General features: G+C 41.5%; 1 protein-coding gene across 6 annotated transcripts in view; it reads right to left on the bottom strand.

Moving 5' to 3' along the window:
* lef1 (lymphoid enhancer-binding factor 1) overlaps positions 1-17,365 on the bottom strand; it is a 161,562-nt gene extending 144,197 nt beyond the window's left edge. For 2 of the 6 annotated variants that reach the window (XM_060851401.1, XM_060851402.1), the window contains exons 1-3: positions 16,721-17,365; positions 15,966-16,032; positions 15,614-15,750 (exon numbers count right to left, since the gene is read on the bottom strand). In XM_060851401.1, coding sequence (XP_060707384.1) covers positions 15,614-15,750; positions 15,966-16,032; positions 16,721-16,942 — 426 coding nt within the window. In that variant the 5' untranslated portion in view covers positions 16,943-17,365. The remainder of the gene's footprint in view (positions 1-15,613; positions 15,751-15,965; positions 16,033-16,720) is intronic. The other 4 variants (XM_060851397.1, XM_060851398.1, XM_060851399.1 and 1 more) reach the window with 2 other exon arrangements.
* Between the last annotated feature and the right edge of the window lie 773 nt (positions 17,366-18,138).

Raw genomic sequence — 18,138 nt, 5'->3', positions numbered from 1 at the left:
GCACCTCACTCTGCACAGACATGGGGTCTCACTTTCAGTCAAGGGGTTTAGACTGTGGTTTTGATTTTGTCTGTCTTAAATGAACAAGCAATTGAGAGTCTTCCACCAAAAGAAAAGGGTTTAATCCTCGCCAATCACAAAAGTCTCACAACATCTTCAGTCTAAAGAGCCTGATACAGATCCAAAGTAAGCAAAGTTAAAAATATTTGCTGATCTTAAATATTGTGACGCATATTTAACAAAGTGTTGGTAATCCAAGGCCTAATGAATATCTGATAATGTAGTGATAGAGTCTCAGATTTTTTTAACAGTGGGGGCTTGTCAAATTGGACACGAGCCCAGCAGTCTCTCGTCCTTCCTTTTGGAAATCCTGTTGGGGTTTGAAGCCTGAATGCACCAATGTGCCTCAGCTCTGCCAGCCTTTGGCCTGGAAGGCTGGATCTCACCAGGGGCCTGTCATATTCAGGTGCCAAATCCCCAGTACAACAGCCAGCTCTCCAAACAGTCAGGCAAAGGGGTTTACTAGGAGTTCTCAGTTCTCAGTCCCACTTCAGAGGCCTGAACCCATAATCTATGCTGGCACTTTAACGTAGTACTGCAGAGGGGGAATAGCTGTTCCCTATTAGAAGCCCTGTCTATCAGATGAGACATTGAACTAAGGCCCAATTCTGCCCTCCCAGGTAGGCATTAAAGATTCAATGACACCATTCAAATAAAAGCATTGGAAATTTTTCCGATGTCGAAAGCAATGTTCATATCTCGACAGACATTATTAAAACAGAGTATTTGATCATTTTATTTTCTTGCTATTAGTTAGACATGTAAACCACAATGTATTCCATTTTTTGACTGACTAATGAGAGTTGGGAAATCAAGCAAAAAGGCCTGCCAATCTCAGTTACCAAATTCTGCCCACACAGCAGAAAAAACATTTCTATTCATCTGGGTTTCACTTGGGAAAAGGGCTTTGCTTATAAAAATCAGGAGTACTTCTGCATTTAAAAAAAAGACAGGCCTTGTGAGTCACAAAAATCAATGGAAGGAGACAGAACAATGGACAGCTTACAGGCTTCCAAGGATCAACACTGAAGTCATAGGTAATTAAAAGGTCAAAGATTTCAAAGCATCATGTAGGTTGAGTGTCATCTTATGATCCATGTGTAGATTCTACCTGCCTTGGTTCAAGTCTATACCTCCACACCAAGGCCAGATGGAAAGGGACAGAGGACATGATGATGAGTCGCTCCACCCTCCCACACCAACACAGGAAAGACCGGACTCAAACCAGAGATAATCCTGCACAAAGCATCAACTCAAAAATAACAAAATGAGTTGTGTGTCAAACACGTGAAAGGTCATTTTCCCTTTTATTCATTCATGGGATGAGGGTGTCACTTGCTAGGCGGCATTTATTGCCCAGAGGACAGTTTAGCATCAACCACATTGCTGTGGGTCTGGAGTCACATGTAGGCCAGACCAGATTTATGGCAGTTTCCTTCCCTAAAATACTTAGAGTAAAGGAAAGAGCTTTCAGAACAGACATATGGAGAAACATCTTCAACCAGAGAGTGATGCATCTTTGGAATTCATTGCCACAGAAGGCTGTGGAGATCAGGTCATTGGGTATATTGAAGACTGAGATTGGTAGGTTCTTGATTGTCAAGGGGATCAATGGTTATGGGGAGAAAGAGGGAGAATGGGGTTGAGAAACCTATCAGCCATGACTGAATGGCGGAGCAGACTCAATGGGTTGAATAGCCTCATTTCTGCTCCTATTCTTATGGTCTTAAGACATTAGTGAAACAGATGGATTTTTCCAACAATCGACAATGGTCATCAGACTTCTAGGTCCAGATTTTCCTTTTTTTTTAAATTGAAGTAAAATTCCACCATTAGCAGGATTTGAACCCATGTCCCAGAACATTACCTGGGTCTCTGGATTAAAAGCCCAGCGATAACACCACTATCAACTCTCCTGCCTCATCTGTCTGTCCACCTATTAAAAAAGTGGTCATTACCATCTGGCTCAGGGGCTCGTGGATTGAGTCTAAGATATTAAGGGTTGAGACAGACTGGGAGTGGAAGAGTCCCAAGGCTCTGATCCCTGACTAAGATTACGGCCCCTTTAAGAGCAAATTTTAGACAGAAAGTCTTTCAGCTTCCTGTTTTCCGATGTGAATGGAATGAATCTTGTCACCTTCGTCCCTCCTGTCAGGTATGATTTCTGTTCAAACACCAGAGTTTTTGTTGAAACTTAAGCTTTAAAAGGGGATATGGAACAGGAAGAGCTTGATTGCATAACGTCACCCCATTCCACCACAGAATTCTCATGTAGCAATCCAGCCTGAAGTCATGGTAATACGAAAAGTAATGTGTTTATCCTGCTGTCACAGCTGATAGGTTCAGGTGGCCAACCTCACTGTTATCTCCACATGGGGCTTAATGCCAAATTGCTGGTGAAAAGCAACCCTGGAATGCTTCACTGTATCGCAGGCACCATATAAATGCACATTACCATTGTTGGGGTAAAGAGTTCAACCTGTAGTTTCTGTAAAGGCCTAGGCGAGGCGTGCCAGGCCAAAGAGCATGCTGCATCCTGACAGGTTTTTCAACAAAACAAAATGAAATGGATAGAACTGGTCTGATATGATGATGAATGTCAGACTTTAAAACACTACAAGTAATAGATTCAGAGTTAAGAGTGTGGTGCTGAAAAAGCACAGCAGGTCAGGCAGCAGCTGAGGAGCAGAAGAATCAATGTTCCAGACATAGGCAAAGAAATCCTGATGAACGGCTTATGCTCGAAACCTCGATTCTCCTCAGATGCTGCCTGACCTGCTGTGCTATTCTAGCACCACACTCTCAGCTCTAAGCTCCAGCCCTCACTTTCTCCTGAATAATAGATTCAGTCAATAGCAAGGCACAACCAGGTTGTTTTTGAAAAGGTATGTTCTTGTACACTGCCTGAAAGAGCAGTGGAAGCTGGTTCAGCAGATAAATACTTGGAGGGCAAAGACCCACTGAGCAATGTGCAAAGGAACTTGTTCGACTGTTCTTTTGCAGTGGAAAGATGGGTTGAATGGCCTCACTCTGTGCTGATTTTGATTCCTATATCACCGATAGAATCCCAAAACCCCCTTCAATAATTCACTGTGATTTGTCACAGACTAGTTTAAGCAAAGCTCTGGGAAATGGCATTGTGCTGAGAAACACTTATCATTACAGTCAACTTAATTCCATGGACTCATGCAATGATGAGGTTTATGAGATCTGATTTGGGACTGTATTTAAATTTACGATAAAGAAAAGGGTTCATCTGACCAGTCCTGAACACTGCCTGACTACAAGCTTGGTTAGTTTGATTATTAAGAGATGACAGCAGCGTTATATTGTTTTATTTTGGTGTTGTTGCCTATCCCATTTTGGTCTTGAACTGAGTGACTTACTAAGCCAATGAGATCAAGGTATTCACATTTGCAAACAATGGCCATGGAACTGTAAAGCCAGTGGAGAGTCTGAGGGTCTCAAAAGCCACAGAAAGTTGTTGATAATTTCGGTTGTAAACAGTTATGCGTTAAACTGCCCATTTAGTACTAACAGGAAAAAAGAGTTGGGATGTTAGGGATAGCTAATGCGCATGTCTACCCAAATCCATTGCTCAGATGGATTGAAGTGGGAAGGTATGGAGGAAGCCATTGTGGTATGGATCACAGGCTTTCCTAAAATATCACCACATCTCACAGGCAGACTTGTCAGGGTTCACGAGACAGAGGGTACAGCAAGAAGGTCAAATGTTACTATGGTTCATCGTGTCAGCATTTGCGTGGAAGTATGTGCTTGAACTGAAAAGATCAAATTTATGAAAAATTGAAACAAAGTTGGAAGATTAATTTTATTTGCACTGAAGTGAAGATTTCTAAGCAAATTGTCACCAGGAAGGTCCTGGCATTAGAGATTAGCAGACAGAAAGGAAAAAGACAGGAGTAAACCCCTTTAAAATGGAAAATAATTTTGCATCAGTTCTATTAGAACTGAATGCCCACTGAGCGTGTTTATCAATTGTGCTAATTATAAAAAGTGGGTATTCATATCTGTGATTTAAAGTACAAGTTGCCAGAAAGGCAATGTTTAGTCAATAGTGTTTTTTGTCTTCTTGTTACAGTAAATATCCTAAAACATTATATCTTGATGTGCCATCCTTTCAACTTTTAACTCTCTATGGTGACCATAATAACACCATTTTGCAAGTTAGATATTTTCTTGGTGTATCTGGGCTGTCTGGCAGGTATGAGAATGGATAAACATGTTTAAAAGACTCTAAAACCAAATTGCCAAGAAATCTCAGAAACATTTTGCAATTCTTGGTGTGCTGTCCCCTTGTGGACATACCAACCACAACAAAGCCTCCAAAACTGAGTCAACAGCCAAGGCACATGCTTCCACCTAGCAATGATGTTGGTGCAACTCAGCAAGCTGAAACCAAGCAGCTATCAAGTGGAACATCGGTAAGGTTCCAAATGCATCCCTTCCAGAGTCATCCTATCTTTCCATCATTGGCTTGTGGAGTTATTCAGAGCAACATTAGAGGAAGTTCAGTCTACAGCAACAGAGCCATCCCATTGTGTTCCTATCTTTTAGAATGAAAAAACTAGGAGAGGTTGTAACATAATAGTAATCTCACAGGACTAGCAGGCTCAAGGCCCAGTCTATTGCTCTGGGTTTGCCCAGAACAGCTGGCAGAATTTAAATTTGCCTACTAAGTCTAGAATGTAAAAATATCTTCAGTAACGGTGACCATGGCAACTATCATTGTTACAAAAAGGACTAGGCAAAAGTAAGGACTGCAGATGCTGGAAACGAGAGTCTAGGTTAGAGTGGTGTTGGAAAAGTACAGCAGGTCAGGCAGCATCTGAGGAGCAGGAAAATCCTGCTCCTCGAATGCTGCCTGACATGCTGTGCTTTTCCAGCACCACTCTAACCTAAACCCTGTTACAAAAAGGAATCTGGTTCATTTTTTAAAATTCATTCACGGATGAGGGCATCACTGGCTAAGCCAGCATGTATTGCCCATCCCTAATTACCCAGAGGGCAGTTAAGAGTCAACTACATTGATGTGGGTCTGAAGTCACATGACAAAACCAAGTAAAGATGGCAGTTTTCTTCCTTAAAGGACATTAGTGAACCAGATGGGTTTTTCCCAACAATTGACAATGAATTCATGGTCATCATTAGACTCTTAATTCCAAACTTTTAAAATTGAATTCATATTCCACCATCTGCCATGGTGGGATTCAAACGTGGGGTCTCAGCTGCATCTCTGGATTAACAATCCAGCGATAATCCCACTAGGCTATTTAGAAATCACTGAATCCCTACAGTGTGTGAACAGGCCCTTCGGCCCAACAAGTCCACACCCTCTGAAGAGTATTCCACCCAGGCCCATTTCCCTACCCTACAGAAATCTGCCGCATTTACCTGATTTGATCTACATGGCTCTCCTGACCAATCGCTGTTTGACTAACTCTTAACTAGTCTTGAAAATGGTCTAGTAAGTCACTCAATTCAAGATTAAAAAGGGATAGGTAACAAATTCTGGCCTTGCCAGAAACATCCGTTTTCATAAATGAATTTAGGAAAAAGCAGTTGCATTATCAACTCTGCCACAAGGTATCAGTTTGGTCCCATCGCTACCTTGGACCATTTTTGACCGCCCCCGCATTGAATGAGTGCTACGTTGCCAGTGATACTACATTTCAGATCAGTTACTAACCAGGGATGCATCCGGCAAAGCAGTTGATTTATAATGTTCCTTTGTCACTATTTGAAGAAATAACAGAGGTCAACATTCACTCAACAGTACAAGACCAGGTTAAGTGATTATTAAACAAAAACAAACTGTTTTCCAAAGGTTGAAAGGTTGATAATCAGAAGGCACAGATTTATGATTATTGACAAGACAACTACACGCAATGTAAAGAAACGCTTTATGCAATAGATGTCTTGGATCTGAATGATGTGACCTGACAGGGCTGGTACAGATAGTCTGGTAGCTTTCAAAAGAGATTGGGATAAATACTTGAACTATAAAAAAAAATTAGATGGATATGAGGAAAGGGCAGGGAAGTGGATTTCTCTGTAAAACGGTAAATGCGGATTCAACGATGTGAATGAGTCAGTCTGTTCTGTGAATTCCTGTTTAGTTTGTGGGATCTTGCTGTGCCATGTTTGCCAACATAATTGACTACACTTCAAGATCACTTCACTGACATTGAAGAATGTTAATGCATCTTGAAGCATGGAAGGAGCAATATAAATGCAATATCTTTCTTCTTTTTGCACTATTATACACAATAGTGCATTCCTGTTAATGTGAAGGGCAAGGCTGGTAGGTTCAGGGAATACTGAATGACTAGAGAAATTGAGACTCTAGTCAAGAAAAAAAGAGGAGACATACACAAAAAACAGAAATCAGGAATGCAAAAAGAGGACATGAGATAGCTTTGGCAAATAGAGTTAAGGAGTCATGGTGACAAAACATCTGAAAACAAACCATTTAGCTCAGCAATCTAACTTACATGCTTACCATAAACCTGAGCTACGAGTCTTCTCAAAAATTGCTAGGGTTAAGGAGAATCCAAAGAGATTCTACAAATATATTAAGGACAAAAAAGTAACTAAAGAGAGAAAAGGGTCCCTTAAAGATCAACAAGTCCATCCACATGTGGAACTACAGGACATGGGTGAGATTCTAATCAAGTATTTAGCCTCTGTATTTACTGTGGAGAAGGACATGGAAGCTAGAGAACTGAGAGAAATATGTAGTGATATCTTGAAAAGTGTCCCTATCACAGAGGAGGTGGAGTTGGATGGCGTGAAACGCATAAAGGTGGATAATGCCTCGGGACTTGATCGGGTGTTTCCTAAAACTTTGTGGGAAGCTAGGAAGATGATTGTTCGGCCCCTTGCAGAGATATATCTATCATTAATAGCCACAGGTCAGATGCCAGAAGACTGGAGGTTAGCTAATACGGTGCCATTATTTAAGGGAGGTGGTAAGGAAAAGTCAGAGAACTGTAGACAGGAGAACCTGACATCAGTGGACATAAGTTGTTGGAAGGGATTCTGAGGGACAGGATGTACATGTATTTGGAAAGGCAAGGACTGATTAGGGATAGTCAACATGGCTTTGTGAGTGGGACATGGATGTAAGAGGAATACTTGGTACATTTGTAGATGATAACCAAAATTGATGGTGTAGTAGACAGTGAAGAAGGTTATCTCAGACTATAATGGAACCTTGATCATATGGACCAATGGGCCAAGGAGTGGCAGAAGGTGTTCAATTTAGATAAATGTGAGGTGTTGCATTTTCCTAAGGCAAATCAGGGCAGGATTTTAGACACTTTATAGTAGGGTCCTGAGGAGTGTTGCCAAACAAAGTGACCTTTGGTTGCAGGTTCCTATTGCCTTGGAAGTGGAGTCACAGGTAGATAGGTTTGGTGAAGAAGGTGTTTGGTACACTTGCCTTTATTGGTCAGTGCACTGACTATAGTCGTTGGGAGGTCATGTTATGCTGTACAGGACATTGGTGAGGCCACTTTTGCAATACTGCATACAATTCCGGTCTCCCTGCAATAGGAAAATTGTTGTGAAACTTGAAAGAGTGAGAACAGATTTACAAGGATGGTGCCAGGGTTAGAGCTATAGGGAGAGGCAGCTATTTTCCCTCGAGCATCGAAGGCTGTAAAGTGACCTTATGGAGGTTTATAAAATCATCAGAGGCATGGATAGGGTAAATAACCACAGTCTTGTTCCCACGGTAGGCAAGTCCACATTTAGAGGGCATAGGTTTAAGGTGAGAGGGGAAAGATTTAAAAGGGACCTAAGGGGCAACATTTTCACGCAGAGGGTGGTGTGTGTATGAAACGAGCTGCCAGAGGATGTGGTGAGGTGAGTACAATTACAATATTTAAAAGGCATCTGGCGGGATACATGAATTGGAAGGGTTTAGAGAGGAATGAGCCTAATGCTGGCAAATGGGACTGGATTAATTTAGGATACCTGGTTAGCATGGATGAGTTGAACCAAAGGATCTGTTTTCATGCTGTACGATTCTGTAACTCAATATAAAGCTCCATATAAATAACGCTATCTATTTTACAACTCAGCAAATTAGTGCTCACTGTCCCTTTAGTTCTGTTAACAGCACAACAGTACATCCATTCACTTGATTAAGAGAGAAAGCTGTATCTCCTCATCCAAAACCTCCTGTTGCCAAGAAAAAAAACGCACGAAGGACAATAAAAACTGATACACAAAACTTCAATCCGTAGATGATAAAGAATAAAACAGATGATGTTGCAGGATGCTAACATCTCATGACATTGCAACAGACCAGGAAACTTGCAACACCTTTTAAGCATCTTACAACTTCATCTCAACTCCTAGCTGCAATTCTACATCGCAACAAACTTCAGACTGTGCGGTGTACTACATCAGATTCTTGTTCAATGCAATTTCTTAGTAATAAACCCAAGCTTCTCAAAATGTTCAATAACAGCTAACAAGTGAAACATAAAAGGCGACACAAATTATTTCCAACAAAAACAGAAATTGCTGGAGTTAAACTTTACGTTTCAAGTCAGGTGACTCTTCATCAGAACTGTTCCCAACTAGGAAAAAGTGACTCTGCTGATAGCGTCACCGGACTTGAAACATTAACTCTGCTTTCTTCCCACAGTTGCTGCCAGACCTGCTGAATTTCCCGAGCAATTTCTGGTTTTGGTTCAAATCCACAGTTCTTTGTTTTATTTTGGTGTACAAACCATTTCCATTCCTTGTACAGAGTGCACACTCTTGCACTCAAACGGCACAGACTCGCTTCACTTTCCCCACAATTTGAATAAATTTGTTACTCATCAATAAAATTAAAACAAAGTAAGACACAGTAGAAGCCTTTATTAAATATTTGCTTGTTGGCTGTAATGATCTGAAGAATATTCAGTGGGGACCAAGAAAGTCATACTGGAAAATAAGAGAGTTAATGTTTTGTATTATAGTTCTGCGGGATCTCTCTTCATTAGTGGTTACCCTGCTATATTTTCTTCTTTGAAGTTTTGGTCTGTCATTATAGCAAACCTTTGAAGCTCTGTCTGTCGTTAATGCTAACAGTAGGGGAGCGAGGTCGGGCTGACAGGGGTGTCGGGTCAGGACTAATGCAGGCAGCACCTTCGTGAAAGGCAAGTCAACAGGACAAGTTGGCTAGCTGACTAGTACACTGTAGTATCTTATATATTTCAATAAATGTTTCATGTAATGAGAAAGCTGCATAAAGGCAGAGAACACCCACATTTATGGGTTAGCATGATAAATCATTTGGTTCCTTTTTCTGAATACTGTATTGCCAAACAGCAAGAAAAAGATTAAACACCAAAAAAAATCACCATAGCTTTCACTGTTCATAGTTAATACAATGAAGATTGCATTTTAAAAATTGAAGAAAGTAGCCTTGTCTACCTAAAATGGTGTTTTACAACTAAGGGTAACCATTGTGATTTACTACTATAGTACACAAATCTACTAAACACCTTATGATGCAATTGCACTTGATGGTAAGGGGATTAAAGACATAACCCTAGAAATTATGTTGTGCAATATTTAGTCACCAACATTTAATGTGAAAATGACTTTGTTCCCTATTTTAGCAGAGGTGTTAACCTACTAGAAAATAAATGGATTAATAATTCCACAATGATTCAATATGAATTATACAAGTGTTTAGATACATCTAAATCAAAGTGCAACTTCTGAACTTTTATAAATGTATGTTTAAAAATAAAACCCTGTATTCTCCATCAAATTGACATGCTGTAACTTAACCCAGAATTATCTGCTAAAATTCTATCAGAAATATGACTTGCTGTGGGAGAAACTATAATCACCAATACCTAAACAAAATAAATAAACCACCATTATGAATATTACATCCTATTTTATTTTACAATTATGTGTCAGAATTATTTGATGCTGTTAGATCTTCCAAACGTAGATGAGTGATATGCAGGAATGTGCTGCATCTTTTCCTTTTGATCTCAGAACATAAATATTTCACTTCGGAGCAGATGTGATATTCTTTAACCCTTTCACTGGTTACACTGAGGAAGACACACTTATCTACTTCAAATTGTTTTGAAGAATTTTTTTTGTTTACAATGATTCAGTAAAATTGCTTGTTTGATATTGCTTCTCTGTCACGAGAGCAAAATCTACTTGTGCAACAAGGAACAAAAAATGTTTATTTAACCACCCCCATCAAATAAAATCCTATGCGGGACAAAGGGAAGGGACCTGAGGAAAGCAGAGTAAGATATGCTTCTGAGTGATTCAGTGCTATGAAACTGCCTCATTCCCACAAAGTGAATCAGAATGTAACATCTCCACAATCTGGGAGATATTGCAAAGTGAGTCTTTGGAAATGTGCTTATGTTTGCTTGGCTACCATTCAACTGGAACCAATCACTAGCCTTGGCTGAACAATTCAACTGCATGAGATATCCTCAGCAATTGAGCTTGTCAGGTGTGCTTTCCACTAGAGGTTGATGGAGGTGAATCACTAGACAGTAAACTTCACTGGGGACCCTGGGCGATCGTTCCCTCACTTAGTCCTAAGGTGGCTGTGCCCTATTCTATCACTCTGAATTTTGCTGAGCTGGTCAGATGACATAGCATAACATACTTCCATCAAAAAAACACTAGGAGATACGGTGTAAATCTTTTATGCCGTTTTGGTGTTTCAGACCATCTGTCTAGACCTAGACAAAAGATCATTTCTCAGATAAAACGATGCTGCAATCTCTCCTGACAAGTTAAGAAATGATAACCAGTCTATCAAAACAACAAGCAGGACAAAATTTATTTACCACATTTCGCAACAGAGGCGACACTGTTGGATGTACAAACGCAAGGCTCGATTGTACCCTCTCCAAGAGTCATCTCTCACCTCACCAATGTGGGAACAGGACTGGTTTGAACATGTGTTCACACAGACAGTGAGAAAAAGTTAAACTGTATGTTTCACTATCTGATAAAAGTGAGCTTAGTGGTGAGAGAGACCCATCTCTCTCAACAGTTGCTACCTCTAATGGTTGACGATTAACAGTGTGCTTACCATAGAAGATGTGATGAGGCAAATCAGCTCCCTGATGTCAATATTATGATTACCATCAACGAACAGGCAGCTGCAGTATACAACGCAACAAGAACTTTAAATTGACCATTTAAAGTTTAAAGAGGTACCAGATAACCGTGGTTGAAATAGAGAGGGCTCTAACAGGCAGGACACAGCACAGAGCTAAAAACAGCAGAACACAGGCAAATGACAATGCTACAATACAATTATATAGCACTTCTACATGATAAAACATTCCAAGGCATTTAACAGACATAGACATCAAACCAAACAAGGGAATGTTAGGGAACGGGACCCAACACTTGGTCAAGGAGGTAATATTTAACCTGTGTCTTAGAGAGAGGAGTGAGATATAAATTGGATTTAGATTATCCGAGAGGTTAACCCTTGGAGGGCTCAAAGCAAAGCCACCAAGGCTAGGTATAATGAAGTTAGGTTGGGTGGGCTGACAACGAGTCAGAGTTATCGAGACCCACAAAGTTTTCATAGGGTTGTGGGACTGGGAAATGTCACAAAGCCTCTGAGGAGTTACGTGAGGCTTTGGAGGGATCCAAAATCAAGAACACCAATTTTAAATTGATACATTGCCGGACTGGAAGCTAATGTAGGTGAGTGAGGGGTGATGGGAGAACTGGAATCTGGCACAAGTTGGGAGGGATCGTCAACATATGGATACGATAATCATAAGCTGCTGGCAAAAGTAACCATTTGCAGGTTTTTGCTCTTGTGAATAGTGTAAATCAGAATTAGTAAAACACATGGGGCCACTGAACATTTGCTCATTCACAAGATTCTTTGAACAAGCTACATGAAATTGCAACATGTTTTTACCTTGCAGCATAAATCCTACCGCAGACCACAGTGAGGTCTCTGGACTTGCAAAACATGAGCCTGACTTTATTTTTGACTGTATCTGTTGATCACTATCCTGCACCTACACAACACCGTAAAAACAAAAGTCCTATTCAAGCTCTCTTCTTCTGTCAGAGATTGTTTACAAGAAGCTTACAGCTTTTCCCTCCATTAATGAGGGTGAGACACACATCTTCACTCCCCACATTGATTATCCAAACCACATCAGGTAATAATTGCATCTATCTGTTCCAAAACCCTGAGGAGCGCAAAGCTCCATTTCCTTGCTCTCCAATATTAGTATAATTTTCCACTTGCTTGAACAAAATAATCAAATGGTGATTTTACATTTTCTATGAACCAGGTGAGAGGGAAGACCGAATCCATTCATGTCACATTGTCACAAAGGCAGCGGAAACTGGCAACTTCAAGATAACCATAATTAAACCCAGTTTGGCAAACTTTTTCCCAAAAAAAAATTAGCTTTACGAATAATTTGCTTAGAAACAAAATTTGCAAATGTTGTGAACATTGGGCAAGCAGGCTCGAGGGAAAAAAAAGTATAAATTTGCTCAGTACAAGGTCAGGCTAGTACCTTGCTGTCTGACCTACTGAGTATTTCTAGCATTTCCTGTTTATAATTCAGCTTTCCAGCATTTGTAGTGTCAACCCTTTTGTATTAGCATCTCACGCAGCCAAACTAAACCAAAGCTCAATGTGTGAAATGCATTTGAATCCGTTATTGCCCTAACACCCCTATCTTTTTCCTTATACTTCCAACCTCTACGTAATTCATCCCGCTCACCTGTCATTTGAAACCGACCAAGGCATGTCCTGCTTCAAAGGCACAGTAGCATGTAAATAACAGAACAGATTCTACATTGTTAACACAGTATTATGTGTAAATTCTGTAAGAAATTAACTGCAGACCCATCCATAATTACAACTGCATAATACCTGGTATCTCTTTGGATGCTCTCATATACATACACTCCCAATTGCAAGACACTCATTGTAATTAACGTTTGCTCAGAAAAAAATTGCCAACATTAAGATGCAGATTTGAAGCTCTGGTTTTCGACTGCAATACAGGATTAGCTAGTCAGAGAATCAAGGACATGTCATATTCTAATGGGAAAGCTCATCAGGGAAAGACGTTGTGTAATTGTAAAAAGAGATAAACTCTGACTTGGCTGACAGAACTTGGGTTAGATTTGACTCTTGGTTTAAAAGGACTTGAAGTCAAAGAAACATCCATATCAAATAATGCAAAAAAAAGGGTACTCCACTCCAATCTACACCTGCCTACACTCTAATTATAGGATGCTGCAAAACTGTGTATGCCTGACATCCCAATTTCTAGTTTGGGCAGCAGGCCTGCTTGCTTTTTACCTGGCTTTCCCTGAAGCAGCATCGCAGACATACAGCAGTCACCAGGAATTAGGAATTGATGCAGATAGAAGGCAAGAGGACATTGGGATGCACAATGTTGCAACACTCTCAAATATTGTGACATTATTGAAGTCCACATTAAATCAATGCAATTTATAGACAATAGACAATAGATGCAGGAGTAGGCCATTCAGCCCTTCGAGCCTGCACCGCCATTCAATATGATCATGGCTGATCATTCCTAATCAGTATCTGCTTCCTGCCTTATCTAAACTGAAATCACCGAATTACATTACATTGGCTACACAGCCTTTACAGCAGATAATTCAGCCTAACAGATTTCTGCTGGTATTTACACTCCACACAAACCTCTTCCTGCTCTACTTTACCTCACATAACATACCAACAAAACTTTCTAGTCTGACCTCCTTCACTTTCTTATCCAGCTTCTCTTTAAATGTATCTTTGCTATTTACATTGTCTTTATCATATGGTGTGCAACCATTGTGAGGAGAGGTGTGTTATTCCAGAATTTTTGACATCTTATTGATGACCATTTCCAAGTTTTGAACTTGCCCCCATCAAGTGGAAACTTCTTCTCTATCTCTGCTCTATCAAATTCCTTCATCATTTGAGAGATCTCTATTAGTTCACCTCTCCCATGGTCTCTACAGGAAAGTGTCCCTGCTTGCACTGTCTGTCCTGACTCTCAGAGCTGCTCGATATGTATTTTTTTACTCTAGGTCACAAACACGCAATTGTGCCGCAGTTGAAAGTGCTCTTGGTGCACTGTATGAAAGCTGACCGGCATAGGACTCACTAGCTGACAATATCATGGCTTGTTGATAGCAAAGTGAAAACCAAGGCTGGGCTTAGAAACCACTCTGGGCAGAATCAGAAAACCCCTTGGAAAACAGGCTGGCTCCAAAACTTAAAAAAAAATCCACGGTTTGAAGGAGGACAGAATTAAGGATGATTAAGTTAATGCTATATTAAGACCTCAAAACCTACATATACGCATGTCAAAGACAGGCATCAACAAAACCTGTAGGCCCACACTTGTGTCTCAGGCAGGTCTCTTCACAACTGTGGTATAAACCACAGCCAAAATATCATTTTTTTTCTAAGGTTTAAACATCATAGCATGCTTTGCACCTGCAGTGAAAGTTTAACCCACATTGGCTCTGGGATGGAACCTTGTAGCCAATTTGCTTTGGAAGAAGCTTTGTGGTTTTTCGGTCAGCATCGCAACATAGGTAACCAATTTCAAACTGCAGATTTACATGACATCAGAGCTGTGGTCATATAGCACTGGACTCAAATATTCTGTTATAAAGAATACTTTTGTAACCTCCCTTGATTCCATTAAATCTTAAATCCACAGACATTCTCTTTTTCCCTTGGTGTTTTTAAGTGTAGGATTCCTTCAGGCACATGCAAACAAAACTGCAGTCTGACAATCAGCATGCACTCTCCCAATGACAAACAGCAGAGACTCTGCTCCTAAATCAACAGACCTCTCTCACACCCCTTCCCCCTCAAACCGCCATCCCCTTCTCACCCTGGGGGATGGTGAAGAGACCGAGACAGTAAACAACTGCCCCCACTCTGCACCTTCTCAGTCGTGTTTTTAGAAAAAAGCAGGGCCCTGCTGGTTTGCACATCTCCTGGCCTGTTTAAACTTAGCGGTTTCAAGCTGCCTTGTGTTTATTTGGCGTGCTCTGAGGCGGGTTAGCTTCAAGAGAGAGAGAGAGAGAGAGAAATCTCTGATCTACCAGAGAGACAAGCTTCTGGAGCTCCTGCGAGTCAAAACAATCCGAGGTACAAGAGAGGTCAAACAACAGCAAAAAAAATCATGTTCTTCTCTGAATTAGTTTTTAAAGTCATTGGCAAATAATTTTAACAAAATAAAAGTTGACTGTACTCTGATAGTTTCTCAAAAGGTGACGGCGCTTAACTATGGGAAAGCTTAATGCAAGGAGAAATAGGGGTTGAGTTTGTTTAATTACCTAATACCCCTTGGATCTGTACCTGTGTAACACCTCGGGTATGGTGGGAGATGGGATTAAGGGGAAGGAAGGGGTTTAATACACTGTTGTTTACTTATATCCGGCAGTGCTCACATTTTCCTGTAAATAATCAATTAACAACAAGCAATACTGATGGAGTCTTGTGACTCACCGTTCTGGGCGCTGGAGGTGAGAGGGAACCGTTGTTCAGGTAAGGGTCGTCGTTCATGTTAGGCACCATGACATAACCTGGCTGGTAGGGGCAGTAAGCCGGACCTTTGAAGATCGCCGTATCCTGTCTCTTCCCTACTGAAGAGGGGGGAGGGGGGAGTAGGAAAGAGAAAATGAGGGAAAGGGGATGGGGTTTTAGAGAAGGGCAGGTGGGATGGAGAGACAGGACCCAGAGAAAGGGGATGAAGTTGTGGGAAATGGGGTTAAGAATGGGTGACACCAGAAATTACACACACACACATGAATCAATGAAATGCAAAAGTTGACTCGGAAGAGACGTAGAGTCTGCTCACCCTCCTCGATACCGGTTCTCGCTTTGTCCCGAAAGGGCTCCTCGTTAACTTGTGGCCGTCTGCCTACCTAGAAAGTCAGTAACAAGTAGTTTTCATATCTGTGTGTGTGAGTGCTTTTATAAATATGACAAAGGGACGAAGAGGAGAAAGGGAGATGGAGAGGGAATGACTGTCCGCGGTTTCGCGCTGTCTGTGTGTGTGTGTATCTGTGTATGTCTGTCTGGCTGTGTATCTGTGTGTGTGTGGTCTCTGTGTGAATGTTTCTGTGTCTGTCTGTATCTATCTGTGTCCTGAATATGTGTGTTTATAGGTCTGTGTGAGTGCTGTCTGTGTGTATCCGTGTATCTGTACCTGTGTGTATCCGTGTATCTGTACCCGTGTGTATCTGTGTATCTGTACCCGTGTGTATCTGTGTATCTGTGTGTGTGTATCTGTATCTCTGTATGTGTGGGTGGGTATCTGTCTGTGTATCTGTGTGTGTGTGTGGGTGGGTATCTGTCTGTGTATCTGTATCTCTGTATGTGTGGGTGGGTATCTGTCTGTGTATCTGTGTGTGTGTGTGGGTGGGTATCTGTCTGTGTATCTGTGTGTGTAGCTGTATCTCTGTATGTGTGGGTGGGTATCTGTCTGTGTATCTGTGTGTGGGTGGGTATCTGTCTGTGTATCTGTGTGTGTGTGGGTATCTGTCTGTGTGAGTGCTATCTCGGATGTGTGTGTGTCAGACATTACTGTGTGTGATAGCCGGATAAGTTTACCTCCTGTTCGGCCGGGTTACTGCCGCCGCTATTGCTGCTGTCGCTGCCCGCGTTAGTCTCCGTCTCGTTCACCAGCGAGGACTTCAGGTCGGCCAGATCCCTCTCCTCGGTGGCGCTGATCTCCGCCAGGATTTTATCATCCTGCTCCCCTTCGTCCTTGAACGAAATCATCTCGTCGTTGGCTCCGAGCTCCGGGTCGCCACCGCTGTTTAGCTGCGGCATCCCTGCTTTCTGAAGTTTCAACAGAACCTAATGATGCCTCCCCCTGTTCTTTAGCAGTGTTTGGGGGCAACACGATCTGGAATCTTGAAGGGAGGGGGGTGGGGGGAACTGACTATTGACAAAAAAGAAGCCAGTCCTTTTTTTGTGTTACTATAAATCGTTACTTTTCAGAAAGACGTTTCAGCCTGCTTCAGTGCAAACTATTTGTTCGCCTACTTTCTGCTTTCTGGGGACTGTAGCTAGTTAAAGCAAGCCCAAGAAGACTAGTTGGGAGACAGCAGAGAGTAATGCAGCTCAGGAAAGAGAGAGGAAAAAAAACCAGGCTGGAAGGAGGGAGACTGGGGGAGATCAAAGCCTTGCCGCCAGAGTGATTGACAGCTCTGATCGACAGAGAAAGCTTTACAATTGTCCTTCTGCAACTCCTAATGAGATGCAGAGCAGCCTCTGCAGGCAAGGATCGAGGAGGGATTTTGCACACAGCAAGAATTGCACTCACCCCCGCTCCCCCCCCCATCCTCCCTCCACCCAATCAATGCACAAAAATAATTTAACCCCCCCACGTTCTGTTTGTGCAGTTACACAGGGTCAGCTAACCCAATCTTTGGATTAAAAAAAACACACACACAGATCAAACTGCAAAAAGTACACCAGGGATTTTTAATCAGTAAGCTGATTTAACCCTTTCCCACCCCCACCCCCACTGCCCCAGATTTAAAATTGACTGAAGGTCTGGAATAAACGTCCCACGACCCAAGTCAACTTGACTCTCTAGATCAAAACACAAGATCCAACCAAGTGGAGGTACAGTAGGGGTTTCTCTACAGTAATGCCTCCTTTGCAAAAAAAAAGTTCTGTTTTCAACACACATAGACAGGAAAATAATATTATGCTTAGACCGGGGAAACATTTCAAAGCAACATTTAAACAGTCCCCACTACAAACGTGCACCCTCTCTCTGTTTATTATTTATACTCGGTTTTGGTCTGAATCTCAGCTGTCCTGAACCGAGTGTAAATAAATATGTGTTTGAAATTCTGCAACTTCTGCCCGAGATAAAGAGACGGCAGGGAGACCATGGGAAGTAAACATTCTCAGGACGTCCTGAATATGTCATGCTTAGTAATAATGAGGAAATACTATTTTTTTTATTTTAAATAAAAGTGGTGTCAAAAATGCTTCGCCCATCTTAATTCACA

The sequence above is a fragment of the Hemiscyllium ocellatum genome, chromosome 36, assembly GCF_020745735.1.
Source record: "Hemiscyllium ocellatum isolate sHemOce1 chromosome 36, sHemOce1.pat.X.cur, whole genome shotgun sequence".
Classification (NCBI taxonomy): Eukaryota; Metazoa; Chordata; class Chondrichthyes; order Orectolobiformes; family Hemiscylliidae; genus Hemiscyllium; species Hemiscyllium ocellatum.
Note: the sequence above shows the minus strand (reverse complement) of the source record. Positions and strands in the feature narration are given on the sequence as shown.